The 16,341-nt window shown below is 42.1% G+C and overlaps 1 protein-coding gene across 1 annotated transcript in view; it reads right to left on the bottom strand.

The window, feature by feature from the left end:
• pdzrn3b (PDZ domain containing RING finger 3b) overlaps positions 1-12,457 on the bottom strand; it is a 96,211-nt gene extending 83,754 nt beyond the window's left edge. Inside the window, exons 1-3 of the mRNA XM_061219685.1 lie at positions 11,640-12,457; positions 6,947-7,033; positions 4,396-4,503 (exon numbers count right to left, since the gene is read on the bottom strand). Coding sequence (XP_061075669.1) covers positions 4,396-4,503; positions 6,947-7,033; positions 11,640-12,353 — 909 coding nt within the window. The 5' untranslated portion in view covers positions 12,354-12,457. The remainder of the gene's footprint in view (positions 1-4,395; positions 4,504-6,946; positions 7,034-11,639) is intronic.
• Positions 12,458-16,341: the final 3,884 nt, after the last annotated feature.

Below are 16,341 nucleotides of genomic sequence, written 5' to 3'. Positions count from 1 at the left end.
AGAAAGTGTCCCAAATTGAGGTAAGGACAAATACCCCTGATAACTGATCTGAACGTTGTGGGTGGTGACATTTAGTGCAACATTCCTCTGGCCTGAGACATGGCTTGGTGTGCAGTAGCATTGACTATCATACCCTGAAACAGTCCAAGAGTTGCTTGCGTGTGTAGAAAACAAAGAAAACAAATACAGCTGTCCATGCAAGGACTAAACAGAAAGCCGGCCTTTGTGCTTCATTTACAACAGAGCGGTTTTCATGTACACAAAGACTTTCTAATAAGTAGCTAGCTAAGTAGCTAACTAATTGCGAGCTACGTGCTTAATGGTTTTGTAGCACTCGGATAAAAACAGAGTAGCTGCGCACTTTGCTGTAGAGGAAGTCGCCTTCACAATTAATATGCACAGCAAAGCTTCTCATCTCTTGTTTTTACTTCAAGCTGTCCAAACAGCTTTGCCTCTAACCACCCCCCCCCCCCCCCCCCCAAGTCCCCCCTGCAAAGGAATGCTAATATTATCACTTCAAAAGGAATTAATGCTCATCAACATGCATGTACAGGGCCCCTTCCACACAGCTCACTTCACAATTCTATCAACATTTATTCACCAGTGCAGTGGCGCCATTGAGCTCCAGGTCTGGCAGGCGGAGATGACGCTAAAATAACTTGGGGAGGTATGGGGCGCTAAGTGCTGCTCTCTAGGTAACTTCACAGCTCTGCAGTCAGGGGAGATAAGGAGGAACTCTCTGGCCTCTAGGGATTCCAGTCACCGCTACATGCCCCAGTCAACAAGCCTCCACACTCGTGCTCAGAGAGACGTTCTACGTTCTACTCTTCATCAAACATCAAAAGCAACGGCAAACTGGGCCATTTTTCTTTACCAATATTTGTTTTCATGCCCTTAGCATGTTTCGTTCTTCAAACATCCGTTTCATTCTTCATTCAACTGTGTGAGAACTGTGATGAGACATGGAGGTACAGGATGCAAAAACATATTAAAATGTCAAATAGGTAAGCACTGCTATTTATTGTCACAGTTCACTGTCACGCCACTGGTGAATAGTTATTATGTTTTATCAGAAGTTTAAGCATTTGAGACAAACTAATGAAAACTGAAAGAAATCTGGTGGCAAAAAAAGTTTATAATCTCAACTGCATTTTCCCACAGAAACTATTTTATTTTATTTTTTAAGTTTCTGAAAGGTTGCAAGTTCAGATATAGAGTTACAATTTTGCGTTCATCCCTTGTTTTCAATGTGGTATCTGATCCAATAAATCTATCCCTGGCTTGGTTTCACATGGTTCACAGAGTTTAGTGGAGTGGGCAGTAACCTGATAACGCAGCATGGTGGGACAAGATTATGTCGACAAGGATGAAAGAAAACTGACGTGTGCACATAAATATAGCGTTTTATGTAGGTTTGTACAGATGTGTGGTACTGTAGTGGAAGCTTGAGCAATGCCTTATCACCATTGATATAGGGGACCAGTTAGTCTTGGTATCTCATAGAGAATAACTGCTTTCCGTTGCTCCCTGGAGTATATTTAATTATTTAAGCAATGTAATGATAAGAGGACCACAGTTTATCACAGTAGTCCAAAACAAGCCATTTATTTTTGTGAATTTATTGAGCTAGATATTGGTTTGGCTCATGCTGTTTCAAGATAAGAATCTCACAAATGAATCACTGGCCTGGATTTTTGAGACTACATTTCATATTCGTATTTGCAGTGCAAGTATTTCCCTACAGAAATAGAAGTGGAAGAAAACAGTCATTCATAATCTACGTTAGCACAGTGTTCAGCCTGCGCCGTTAACATGAAAACAGTAAGAAAAATACACCCTTCTTTTCGAGATAAGGATATGTCGCGCAGAACTTTGCAGAAGTCAACCATTACGTTTGAGTAAGTTTCACAAATTTCACCAGCGAAAACAACTTCTCCAAAGTGTTAAGATTTTCAGCTGGGGAAAAGTGGGGAAAGCAAACACAGCTCCAGGTTTTATGAGGAAACGTCTGTGTGGAACAAGGAGCTATTCATTCATTGATTTAGCACAGCCTGCAATCCTGCAGTAACAGCACATCTGCCTTAGCATTTAGCACTCATTTACCGAAAAACCAGTGCACACGGGCCCAGCATTTCGCGAACACACACACGCTGATTGGAACAAGCGCATTTCAAGGAAGAGAAGGAAAACAATTTATTTGGAAACTGACTCCTTTTCCCTCCCACAGAAGTACAATGGAAAACACTACTTAACCACCGCTGCTTTTCTTTCTTTTCTGTTCTCTTCTATGAGATTGTGCTCAACGGACTCCCACAGCCACAGGCTGACTAACGTGTTCTGCTCTCTATTTTACTTTTCTCATAACAAAACAGCAATTCTTAAAGGCCTATTTGACCAAACACAAAATCGAGTTGAAATGTGAGAAAAGAATAGGCAAAACTATAATTATGACTTTTCAACTGAAAGCAACAAGAAGGCAGTTATACGTGTAATAGGCTACTTAAGTGCAGTTTTTAAGAAAGTAATTAATGTGTTCAGCTAATGAAAACAGGGATGTTGTTACAGTACAGAAAGGGCTACATTTTTACTGGCTGACTCACTGTACTGAATGATTGTGTGTTTAGGCACTCGTCTTGAACACAAAGGAAAACATGAAAACAGCGAGCTAACAAAACAAAATCTACCCCAGTAATATTTTTTAAAGCACAATAAAAGAAGATATACATTGATTGTTGTGTGTGTGTGATGGTACAAAATAAAAAATTGTGCTGAGCTCCTGAAATGCTGAAGGCACATACCAAATACCCAGAACAGAATTTTATAAGAAATAATTTCCCGTTATTTTTGGTAACATTCATCTGTCTAATCTTGGTCGAAACAATAATTAAAAGAAAGCAAAACACCTAAACTGTTACTTTCTCCACACACAATAAAAAAGTTATCTCAGGATAACAAGCATAACACTGGCTAACCTGAAGCATTTTGCTAACAGATTTAAATATTCAAAATGGCCTTTTGCCCTAAAACGAGGCAAGCAGGAACGCTTGAAGCTACTGATTTAGCTATGTGGGCCCCAGAATCCAGAATCGCCCACAGCCTCTTATTCTATTTTCTGTCCTTATTATAATTTCTAATTAACAATTGGTAAAGCGCAGTAATTATATGCTGTGACTCGGAGGCGAAAGGCACAGAGCAGATATGAATGCACATTTCACTAAATCATCACCTGAGGTGCCGTGAACAGCTGACCCAGGGGCCCGAGACAGCTTTTCACGCAACACAACACAACTGCTGGCACTGAATCATCCACAACCCCTTTCTGTGTGGAATTAAATGTTCTTCCAGGCCAAGCAGAGCTGTGTGAAATTCTGACCAGAAACTGAACTTGCGTCACCAGAATCATCATAAAAAATACCTCCTAGTAGCCACTTGCAGTCATATAGCTTCACCAAATGCATCTGAACAAGACCCTTAAGAAGCCGTGTGGGACATTTCCCAATTAACCTTGCTAACCTTGCTCAGTCTAATAGCTGAGTCAAATGCAATATGATAATAAAATATGCCCCAAACATGAAAGGCAAACCACCCCACAGTAAAACACTGAAAAGTTCAAAAAGATGACACAGCTGTTCTAAGGAATAGCCCATTAAAGAGCATTGTGCTGACAGATATCTTCTCAGATGAGGTACTGTCTGAACTACATCTGGCCCCCTAACATCCACCAGTTTGTACCTAGTCTCCCGGTCTCTCTGTAACTCACATGGACAGTCTGCTTGGAGGCTGGTTCTATCCCACAGTTCTAACAAAAAGACCTATTCTGAGACCCTCTCTCAGTGAGAAATGCTGTTGGCATTGGTGGTTCTTTCTGTCTTTTCTGTCTTTTGTCAGGGCAGTATGATATAGAACGGAGTGAGCAGGTTTTTTTATCTGCTCCATGCAGCCGCTGTTTGAGTTAGGGTCGTCCTGGTGCCGTGTCCGGGAAGTGTTGCAATCCGACGGAATTAAATCTCGCTAATATTTCTCGTATGGTAAATCATGTTCATTTGAGATGCCTGAATTGTCCTCAGTTCAACCCTCGATTCGGCCTTTTTACTGCGTCCAGACAGGCAAATTTAGTGGAAGTGACATTTTTGAGAAGCCCCCGAGATCAGCCTCCAGCAGAAACACAGATTTGGTTATAATGCAGGAAAAAGGTTGTGTCACAGCAGTTCGATCATAAGGGATTCATGAGGCGGACAGCATGTGAAAGCCATTCTCTCATACAGTTAAACAATAAAGACAATCAGCCCCATGACATTGCTATATTGTGAGGTTCCAATACACTTGGCCTAGCCTGTCTGTGAATTATGGTGTTTCCAGGGAATAGAGCACTTGGACAGAGTTCCTAATGCATACCTCCATTATCCTGTCGTGGATCAGAAGCCCGCCCTCCTTGTCTGCCGGTCCGTTCTCCACTATTTTGGACACAAAGATCCCCTCGTTGGATGAGCCATCCTCATTTTCCTTGAAAAGAAAGAGACTGTGTTTAAGCGAGGCCAAAGCTTCATACTAAGGCCAAATTATTTGAAATGAATTTGAACTTTAGGCTATGTTAACCCAGATGTTAACCCAGATGTTAAGACCCAGAAATTCATTTTTGTTCCTTGTAGAGGTAACAAGTCCCTGGTCTTTGTCCTAAGAACCATAAATCCTACTATGCTGAAACCTACACTACAAGGGACGTTCAATAATAATAACATAAATAATATTTTTGAAAATGTTTTCACTGCAACATGTTTTATGTTGCCATAAATACATTTGTATTACGTATGTCAAAAAAATTTAATCTGAGTCTGCACGTTTCAATCAGCAACCACCGTGACCGCAAAAAGAAAAGAATAACGTCGTAGAAATTTTATTAACAGCATTGGTAAAGACCACATAATCTATTTAGAAAAGCACTGAGCGCAGTTTACAGTGGAAACCATACAGCCACATGAGAATAGTGAGGGACTAGCACAGGGCTCTCCTCCACAAACAGGGTCACAATCTCCCCAGGCTCCCCAAAACCCACACCGCTGCTGTCGTCAACGCCAACCGGTTACTCATTTAACCGAGGGGCTCCGCGTCCAAGAAACACTGGTAAGAGCAGGCAGACGTTACGCAGCTGAACACGGGCCTGCACACGCCGCCGGGATGTCGTGCCCTGGCGCATAGTTGGGGGGCCCGGGAGGTGCTAGCCCCTCGCGGCGAGGCTAATGCTGGCCGAACATGAGAAGGGCAGTTGTTCTGTATCTGTCAGTGGATCTGTGACCCAGCCGTGTCTGCGCAAAGTCGAAAACAGAGCCATAACAAGAGCCCTGCCCGCACCTCCTCCCAGCCCCCCCCCCCCCCCCCCTCCCCATCTCTCTCTCTCGCCACATCAAACCATCACCGCTTCCCCGTTCCCAGCTGTCCCCGACAGCGGCGAGTTTAATGAAGTGCGCTTTTCCTGCGTACCTGACTGGAAGCCACGGAAGTCAAGCTGTGAACATTCTAATGAATTCTTTTGTGTCTGCTTCCTATTTTTTTTTTTTCTCTCCGCAGCAGAAAAGTCGACGCCGGGATACTTTCTCTGTGTTGGGGGGGTGTCGCGGCTCGGTCGCCGGGGCGTCCAGACGCACTGTCACGTATCGCCCACCCCCCCCCCCCCCCGCCCGTGTCCTCGGCGTGGACGTGTTCGCCATGCGGCCAGCTCCTTAATTACAGCTGCTGCTCGCCAAAGCTGCTCGGCGCTTTTGGATGAAACAGCCAGGTGTCGGATGCTCTGAGGCTTTTCCTTTCACAGTAAATCGATGTTCCCGCAACCCGCTTTTTCAACGTCTTTTTAAAAAATGGTCTTGTGGACCTCAGAGCACCTGTGACAAAGTTCACAGCGTTCTCCCGGTCTTTGGAGGCTGAGCCTGATAAACGACTCTGTCGGGGGGAGCTGGAAAACCTGCAAATCAACGTGGTCGTGGGGTAAAAACAGCCTCAGATATTCAGGGCCTTTTATAGTTTCCTGCAGTAAAAGTTTTACTGTAATAATCCGTGTCGCTAAGGCCAAGTGCGTCACTGAAGCTTTTTTAATAAACCGCAGAGATAAAACAAACAGCACTGCATCACCCATGTTCCAGGTGGAACATACACTATGTGCAACGCTTCACTGGGTCTGGCTGTTGAAAACGGCCACACATACAGGAGATCAATACCATTCATATTTGTCCTCTGTAGGGGACACAAGTCTCTTGTCTTTATTGTGAGAACCATACTATGCTCATACCTACACTGGGACATTCAATAAAAAAGCATAAATAATTGTAACTGAAATATGCTTGTCATCTAAGACACTTGTATTTTGCAAAAAAAAAAACAGCTACAAAAATTCTGCTCAGGGGTCTCAGGAGGCTATGACGTCACATGTTGTGGTGAGACATGGGCCAGCTCATTAGGCCGAGGCAGTGCTTTTCACCCTGCATATGTTCAGGGCATCAATGTGGGCGACAACAGCTTCTCCATTGCAGTCCAAGACCTGGCAAAGCTGGACAGTCCCATGTGTAATAGTCACAGGCCTCATGCCACACTCATTATATAGCAGAGCTATGGGCTACAGGAGTGGGATAACCCCTGGATAACTTACCACAAAGGGGCCTTTTACACCCCACAATCTCAACTGCGCGCTCCACAACAGAGGAAACAACCGTGGCCACAGTTATAATCTTTAATTTAACACCCATATAAAGTAATTATAGCTTTTATGCGGAAAAACCAAATCCACTAAACCAAACCAGTCTACCAACCCAATAAAAATGTTTGATTCGTGTGGTCTGTCTCTGTCCTTGTAATAGAAGGAGGCACTGTCACTGTGTATGCAGGGAACCCGGTGAGGATGAAATGCTTCACTACGGCTATGTCAGTCTTTCTGCGCGTCCTTTATTCTCGAACCTACCCCGCACGGTCTGCCACCAACGATGTTAAATCCCAGAGATCCGGATTCTCGGTGAAGCAGCACTTTGATGTTCTTCGTCTCCCCGCCCTGTGGACAGAGATAGAACAGGTGGTTTACGGCTCGCCTGTGACACGCCGTTCCCCTGTGACCGGCTGTAATGGCGTCACCTGCATGGGCACGGGGGGGGGGGCTCCACATGAAACACAATGCTGAGGATTCCCCTAAATGCACCCCCAGACCCTCCCCCACTGCAGCACCACTTGAAGTCTTCAAAGAAAGGGCGGGTACATGACAAAAATGTACACTGTATGTATAGCTTTTTTAAGGTAATGTCTAGAAAAGCAAGACCCATCGAAAAAACTACAACAAACTATGTTTTTCTGTGTGTGTGTGTGCGTGTGTGTGTGTGTGTGTGTGGAAGCGAATGAGTGGTGGGAGCATAACTGCAGCTGTCCTTTCTGTAAGTCATGGCATACAGTAACTAAATATAAAGCAGGTATTAATGGAATGTTCGGCCTTCTGTTGCCCATTTTGTCTCAGGTCATATAGCCGTTTGTGACTGTGCAACCATAGGCCCGTTCATCAAGTCCAGAGAAAACATGTCAGGGGTGGTGCCATAGAATACTGAAGATTCAGACAGCCGAAGAGTCGAGTGAGAGAGCGGAGAGAAACTTTTCACGTGGACATGAGGGGATTGTAGTAATGTACTGTAGTCATGTTTGACTGTAAGGGTACTACATGTGTGAGATTCATGTTTGACTGTTAGGGTACTACATGTATTAGATTCTTGTTTGGTGCATAAAGTGGTCCCTCTGTAGAAACTGGCAAAGAATATGTGGTATCTACGATATTACACTGTTTATGCAATATTACACAGCACTATCTTGTAGTCTTTCAGAAAATATGTGATTTACAGTGTTAACAAGATCTATAGAACACATAAACCAAACTGAAGCAAAAAAAAACCCATAATATATTATTTGAAATATATATGAGTAAACGTGCTTAAAAACTATATAATAGTTCCCTCTCACTCTCAATTTTAGGCTTGGAAAGGATGGAAATGAATAATTTGCCGCTTATTAACAAGTACTTACAAGTTGCAAGCTGAAAAAAACTGAGCATCTTATGATGACAGAGGGAGTATGGAGCGATAAGGCGAGCTCGCTATCCCACAAAGCTTGTGTTGCCAGAGTCAAACAAAGAAACCGGTTGGAGCGGCACTTCACATCATCCGCGTATTCATTGCATTCTAAACAAAAAAAGCTGTGTTTTTATGGACAAGGCCCTAGGACCATGTTTGCCATTCAAATGCATCCAGATATGTCAATGCTTCACTTCATATTGAGTCTCGACTCTCGCCCATTACTTAAGTAATGCTGGCCCCAAAATATCTTTATTGTGGTACTTATTTGGTACCGCCCACACCTAACAACATTCCATTTGTTTGCAACGTAAATGTTTGCCTGTTGACAGACAGTGCCTTTGTAATTATTACTAGAGAGAAATCAATACAGAAAGATCACAATGAAAGCTGTTAAGCATTCCCAAAGCATGGGAGGTAAATGTATCCTTTTCTGAGCACTTTTTCATATTGCGACTCAGACCACAGACCAAACCGCTAGCTAGAAATATTAACATTTTTAAGTCAATTGCAGGCTATAACATTTTACACACCGTAGCCTAAACATACCAACTCGTGCTTCATTCTGTCTGGGCTCAGCGCAAATATACTGCTATATTTGGGATAGGCTAACATATCCTAGCTCTGAGTAAATTTGCTAAAGAAGTGCCCCGGGAGAAGCTGGCTCTAAGCACACCCCATGTGTAACAGACGTCCATCAGCACAATGGCCAGGCCAGTTCTGCGGCCTTCGCTATGCTGATGCCTATCAGCTGACTGACGGACCTTGCTGTGTGATAGAGTCAGGCTGCATTCCCACGCAGGTCAGCCACTCTTTCATCTCACACTACATGGCACCCGCTTTCTATACAGAGAGACTTCTCTTCTAACATGACAGGAGAAAGAAATGAGGATTCAAGGCAGCCAGATTTTTTCGCCTGTTAATGTGAGGTGTTTTGGGGGGGTGGGAGTTAAACATGACGCCGAATCTGGGAAAGGTCAAGAACGCCCGAGCCCTATTTCACGCGTGACTCGGCTACCGCTAGCTGTGGGAGTCGAACGGTGGCAGCCCGTAGGTCACCGGCCTCTGTCAGTTAATTCCACTTGTGTCTCTCTGTTTCATTCTGCCACATGTGCGCTAAAGTCATGGCAACCCAATCGCATCCATGCCGCATGACTGGATCCGAAGAAAAAAAATCCTCCAAATGAACTCCGTCATCTCAACGATGATGTTTCTTTCTTTCTTTTCGCCTCAGCTCTTTCACCTAGGTACTCTTTTTTATAATAGCGAGGGATCACTCCCTCAGAAAACTAGGATTATAACAATAACATACTGCATTCCTTCTCTTCCCACTATAATTTGCCTGAATATAATACACAGCCAAAATATCACAACAAAATTGTTCACCTAATTTCTCATTTACTAATTTGCTTCAGGTAAGTAGAACAGAAATGATAAGCTGTATTATGGAAGATTCTCAAAGAATTCAGTCAACAGTGTAATGCTGAACAGCTGGCGACATGCACCCTTCTCAAACATGTTTTAAAGACTTAACTGAGCTTACCATTGGCTAAAATCTTTGCATACAAAAGGGTAATTACCAAAACATCACATGACTGCTGAGCACTGAAGCATTATGGGTACATACACTCACTGAGCACAATGCAAATATATAATCAGCCAATCATGTGGCAGAAACTAAATGTATAAAAGCATGCAGACGTGGTCAAGAGGTTCAGCTGTTTTTCAGACCAGATGTCACAGTGGAGAAGAAATGTGAACTAAGTGACTTTGACCGTGGAATGATTATTGGAGCCAGCCAGGGTGGTTTGAGTATCTCAGAAACTGCTGATTTCTTGGGATTTTCACGTTCAACAGTCTCTACAGTTTGCAAAAAAACATCCAGTGAGCAGCAGTTCTGCGGGCAAAAACACCTTGTTAATGAGAGAGGTCAGAGGAGAAGGGCCAGACTGGTTGAAGCTGACAGGAAGGTAACAGTAACGCAAATACCCAATAACAACAGTGGTATGCAGAAGAGCATCTCTGAACACACAATGTATCAAACCTCTAAGTGGATAGGCTACAGCAGCAGAAGACATAATACGTCTAAACACTAGGTCTAATAAATGCCTAATAAAGTGCTCACTTGCATGATGGGAGAAAACAAGCTCCGCCACTCACAAGATAAGCACATGACAAAGAAAGACTCACTCTGCGGTCTCTTGTGACAACATAAGACCTCCCTGAGAATGTTGTAGAGGCCGCTATGTAGCTACATAATTGGCCACTGCCAGAAGCCAATTAGGAATTCTCAAGGCTTCTGTTCCATCCAATGAAGATGTTCAAAAGACACATTTCAAAGCATTTCAATTTTAAACGAGAAACATTAAGTGTGGAAAAAAACATCAGTGACAACGAAGAGAAGTTAGTGCCATGACTACAAGGCACTTTTGTGTTTTCTACTTATGTTTAACATGACTGCATGCTGTCAAATTGTGCTTGGAATTGGGTAAGGGTGCTTGGATCAAAAAATTTGTTTAGCCATTAGAATTTGAATGGCTGTTAAAAGGTGCATAAAGGTGAAATTACTTAAAAAGGCTTTAATGACTTTATGGCACATATATGGCACCAGTATAGCTAGAAACCGTAGCATTTGTTTATTCCTTTAGTCAATTTGTAAAGAATCAAAGAGAATAAAAATGATGTGAAAAGTGATACAGCGCTTTGCAACTTTTTTTTTTTTCCTAAATTTGACCATATTAGCCAACTACTTAATACATTCTTTGGTTAAAAAAAATGGCCACATAAAACAAATAACTTATATACTTGCCCAAAAAAAGCAAAAAAAGTCATAAAAAGTGAAAAAAACTAAAACATTATATTATTATTATTGTTGTTTTGTTGTTGTTGTTGTTGTTGTTGATATAATAATATAATAATAGTATTACTTAGTAGCAGTAGTAGTAGTAGTAGTAGTAGTAGTAGTAGTCATTTATTTGTTGTCTGTTTATTTAAAAGTTTATCGAACGCTGAGGACAATGACATAAACGTATGCGAAAAAAGTTTGTAAAAGTCTGGTTGGTGGGGTCGACGGAGTCGAGGGAGGGTAAATCGTGGCCTGGGTCTCGTGTGTACAGAACAGCAGTAAATATTTGCCCCTCCCCCTAGACTGCCAGCTGGCTAAGAGTGCAGCTGACAGACATGTCTCCAGGCAAGCCGAGGAGGGGAAAAAATGACCAACCATCAACCCTTCCAAGGTACTTATGCGTTGGAAATCACAGTAAATAACTTGAAATAATACACCACGTTTAACCACAGGAGACTCCAAGTCTAGTTGGAGAAACGGTCCGTCCTTGCTTGGCTCCCAAAGTAAGCATCTTCACAGACAACGTACCACTCAGGTTTTCCACTGACTTGGCACATTGTTAATATATAAATAAAACAATTACCAACTAAAATAACGTCTATAATACTGAACATGCTAATGGACTTCAGGGAATATTGGAGCATGGGGGAACTTGATACAACCTCTCCAATGTCCAACACCATTGTGCCCGAGACCTGTCTTACCTTGCATGGAGGAGCGAGGGTCTTCGTAAGCGAGTCGATCCTCGCACTGTATTCGGTGAATTTCTTCTGATACTTCAGCGCTGTCATTTGAAGCTCGTTGTGAACCGCAGAGAGTTGAGCCAGAAGTGATTTCTCTCGTTTGCTAGACTTCAGAGATTGCTTCTTGAACTCCTTATCCAAGCCCACCACTTTCGCTTGCAGCGCGCTGTTGTGAGTTTTCAGAGCTTTCAAACAGCAGTGGCTGCCTAATTTCTGCTCTTTGTGAATGAGCATCAATCCACATCCACTTTCGCAAATCCCGACCGGTCTGTAATCACAGGTTTCGCGCATGTGGGCATCCATGTCCTTCAGATTTAGTACTTCATTGCATCCCTTATTCCTGCATTTCGCTGGCGAGTAATCGCACATCTCGGCGTGTTCCGCAAGATGTTGCAGCTTCACTACTTTTTCGCAGCCCCTTGCATAGTTGTCACACTTTATGTCCAGTTTTAGAATAAGATTTTTCAGAGGGAGAACGTGGTTCAGCTCCTTCGTTGAGATTCTTTGGCACTTGACGGGGCAGCTGCTCTGCTGGACAACCCACGGCAACACACAACCAGCGCAAAATACGTGACCACACGGAGTTGTAAGCGGATCTTCCAAAACTTTATTACACAAGTTGCATTTAAAATCTGGGTCCACGGCCCCCTTAAAACGATCCAGCTCAAATCCCATGTTTTAAATAAATCCAAAAACGCACAGGGATTCCCACAAATAAGAGTAGGAGCACTGAATTACTTTAGCTTGTCATTGGAAGTACGCGGACTGACTGACTACAATCTCTCCTTACTGGCTAAACTAATTGCCCGAGACTTCCTCGGAAAAAAATGTAGAGGCATTTACTACCGTAATTACTGTATGAGCAGAGCCTCAAACAGGCTCTATGGGCCAGCGCAAGCGTGGGACTTAACTCCTTGATGTAGGCTAGTGGAGAAAAAAGGTTGCAGTTATATAATACGGTTAAAGTTTAAATCCTGAAGCATAAACTACGGTATGACGAAGATCATTATTATCATTATGGTTATATGATGTTTATGATGATGATGATGATTATTATTATTATTATTATTATTATTATTATTATTATTATTATTATTATTATTATTCATATGTAGATGTGCTGCATAATATTATTATTATGTCGATTGTGTTGGATGTGTATTCCACAGATTTCAGTTTATTTTCAAGGATGCATATATCAGTGGATCACATACAGTAAAGTATGCTACTGGGGTTTATTCTGTAATGATCACAGATACACTCACTGAGCACTTTATTAGGAACACTGACTTATTCATAGGATTATTTAATCAGCCAATCATGTAGCAGCAGTGCAATGCATAAAGTCATGCAGATATGGGTCAGGAGCTTCAGCTAATATTCACATCAACCATTGGAATGAGGGAAAAATTTGCCAGAAAGGGTGGTTTGAGTATCTTAGAATGCTGATATCCTTGGAGATTTTCATTCACAACAGTCTCTAGAGTTTGCAGAGAATGGTGTGAAAAACAAAAAAACATCCTGTGAACAGCAGTTCTGCGGGCAAAAACAACTAGTTAATGAGAGAGGTCAGAGGAGAGGGGCCAGACTGGTTGAGGCTGACAGGAAGGTGACAGTAATGCAAATACCCAATAACAACAGTGGTGTGCAGAAGAGCATCTCTGAACACACAACGCATCAAACCTCTAAGTAGATAGGCTACATCAGCTGAAGATTTAAAAAAATAGGTCTAATAAATACCTGATAAAGTGCTCACTGACTGTATGTCATTGATTCGATTTTTAGAACATTGCCCAACGACTCTGACAGAAACCTGAAAAGATTAGCTGTGTGGCGGGTTTCACTCTAGGAGTCCAATACATGGCACACCATTAATGATACAGAAGTTTAGCAGTGATGTGCAGGTCTGTGAATACGGCAGGGTGTTATTGACATGTTACGGGTGGCATAGTGAGGCATTGTTTAAATCATCCAGAGGACCCACTACTTGCATTTCACCTTTGCCTAGCTCTACGGTGTCTTGGGGGAGGCGTCAGTGGAAAATTATAACAAGTAGTATTTTTATTTCATCTAGCAGAAAAGGGAAGGCCGAAGAATGTATGGAGAAGTTTTTGCCTGCCGCGTGCGTTACATGCTGACAGCTCACATCATCACTCTGCTCTGAGACAATGGCTATTCTTCATGACTAACTCTATCTGCTCACACGCAAGCATGTCCAGCTGGAGAAAATGTCTCTTGGCAAGGATAAAGATGAGTAGGTTCTTATTTATTTTTCTGCAAAGCCTTTCTCTGAAAAGATGGTACCACTTGGTCAATTATTTTCCATGGAAGGCTCGATTTCTTGGAATGTGTCCCACAGCATCGACCAATGTGAATCAGAAGCAAAACTGCAAAGGAGGCACTTCTCTTTTCTGCAATTTCTGAGGACTTTTGTGATTCAATAGCGAAAAGAGAGCGATAACTAGCACTGTATGTGCAGGTGTTTGTGTGATACCACATGCCAGTACCGTATGTACAATTGAACGTTCAGTTCAATAGTATGTACAGTAAGCCATATACTATATAACTATTCCTATATGTACAATAGTGCATTATAAGTATATTACTGTACAACAGTGGGCTTACTGATTAATTCTTAGTTGTTTTGTGGTACACCTTTGAAGTTGGGATTTTTTTCAATAATTTAGCGTCAGAAGATCAGAGTGTTCTTTCTGTTTATACTAATCCTGTTTAAACTCCCTAACAGGATTTCATAAAGCTATGTGTAAAGATCTGCCTCATCCAAACGGGTTCAGTCTGTAACAGTTTGCCGAGCTTATCCAGGGCCCTCGTGCAAAGCTTGTACTGGAGGTACTGCCATATTTTATAGGCCAGAATGATTTATTTGAAGTACATGTTCAATAATTTCTTATGCTGTATAACATTGCGCACACACGCCCACACACACACACCCACACACATGCATGCGCACACATACACACGTGTGCACACACACACACACACACACACACACACACATACACACACACAAAGACACACACACACACACACACACACACACACACACACACACACACACACACACACACACACATTTAAAAGCTCTGTCATCAAAACATCATCTGATATAATCCCTGACCTTGAGGATTAGTGGTAGTGGTTGCTTTGCATCCAAAGTTTTTATTTTTTTATTTTATTTTTTACTTAATATAAATAATTTGGAATATGTGTGCCATTAATTTGATAAACTGGTGAGTTGTGATGACTGTGATATGCTTGAGTGATTCATTACAGAGGTGATTTGACACTGTTGATGAGATCACTTCATTATCAATCCTTAAGGGAAATATTGTAATGAACCACTATATCCTGCTTATCAAGATAATGATACCTCAATATTATTTAGGAGGCAGTCAAAAACCTAAATATTTTAAATAGGGCGACTCCACACACTAACCGGCACGCGCACACACACACATGCGCACGGGTACACACACACACACCTTTGTGAATTTTGGCTGTGCTACAGTACCAGTTAGATAGTGGTATAGTTGGGCAGTAATGGCGTGTCATTTGGCCGCTGGGGGGATTACTACAGACAGAGATTATAGTCACAGGTCTGCTCCTATTCTTCCATGCAATGGGAACAGCTGGAGAAAAAGAAGAAAAAAAAAACAGTTTTGTATATTGTTAGCTTTTGCCTTGGCTTTATTATTATTTATTTATTTATTTATTTTATTTTGGCATATAAAAAAGAACAATGCTTAATTATTTTCCTAAAAATACTTAAGTGAAATGTAGTTACAACTTTAAAACAACAATAGGGCCACTATTTATCCAATGGGCTTCCCATTTCCTTTATTTTTCTTGGTGGGGTTGATATGACCAGGGTTAATTCAGAGTTTAAAAAAAGAAAAGCAGAAACACATTTATGAACTAAAACAAATTCTCTTTTTGAAGAAACGGACTCAAGAGCTTATCAAAATTGTTTCTTTAACAGTTCTGCTCCGTGTAAATCTTTACATTTTCAAATAGCTTACATTTTATTTGTTGTCATGGCTTCCAGAACAGAAAACCATGGGGTTTGATTTAAAATACAGTTCCTTCACACACAGGCATTTTGAGGGATTTTCCATCTCGGCAGGAAGTATTACAGTCATAAAAGCATTTGAATTGTAAATGATGGCGAGCCGGTTTCGCGGGGCACACACAGTTGTGTGTGGCGAGGGAACAATAACGGCCAGCGTATGGGCAGCTTAACCATCTTTTGTGAGGCCATCTTTGAGAGGAGCCGCCAGCCTAACTGCAGATAGAAAACACACTTCTGCGTGAAGCGCACGCTCGGGAAATTCAAATAACGTGTGATGTCGTGCTTCGACAATTCAGTCCACATGTGAGCCATCGAAGATAAAACCTCGTGCTCATCGACAGTTGGAGGACAGGGACGGCAAGAGAGCGTGCTCTCCATCAGAAGCCGCAGTGATGTGGGCTGTCTCGTGCCTGCCAAGAAAATTGCAGTTAAAATGGCCGTCTCCCTGATTGGAACCTCACAGCGATAGTAGTTTTTGATATCGTCCTTCCATTATTCAGACTGTAACATTCCAAGGCACATCTTTGAAAATGAACGCTATTAAAATTAAAATAGCATTCATCAGCTGAAGGT

This window comes from Conger conger, chromosome 14 (genome assembly GCF_963514075.1).
Source record: "Conger conger chromosome 14, fConCon1.1, whole genome shotgun sequence".
NCBI lineage: Eukaryota > Metazoa > Chordata > Actinopteri > Anguilliformes > Congridae > Conger > Conger conger.
Note: the sequence above shows the minus strand (reverse complement) of the source record. Positions and strands in the feature narration are given on the sequence as shown.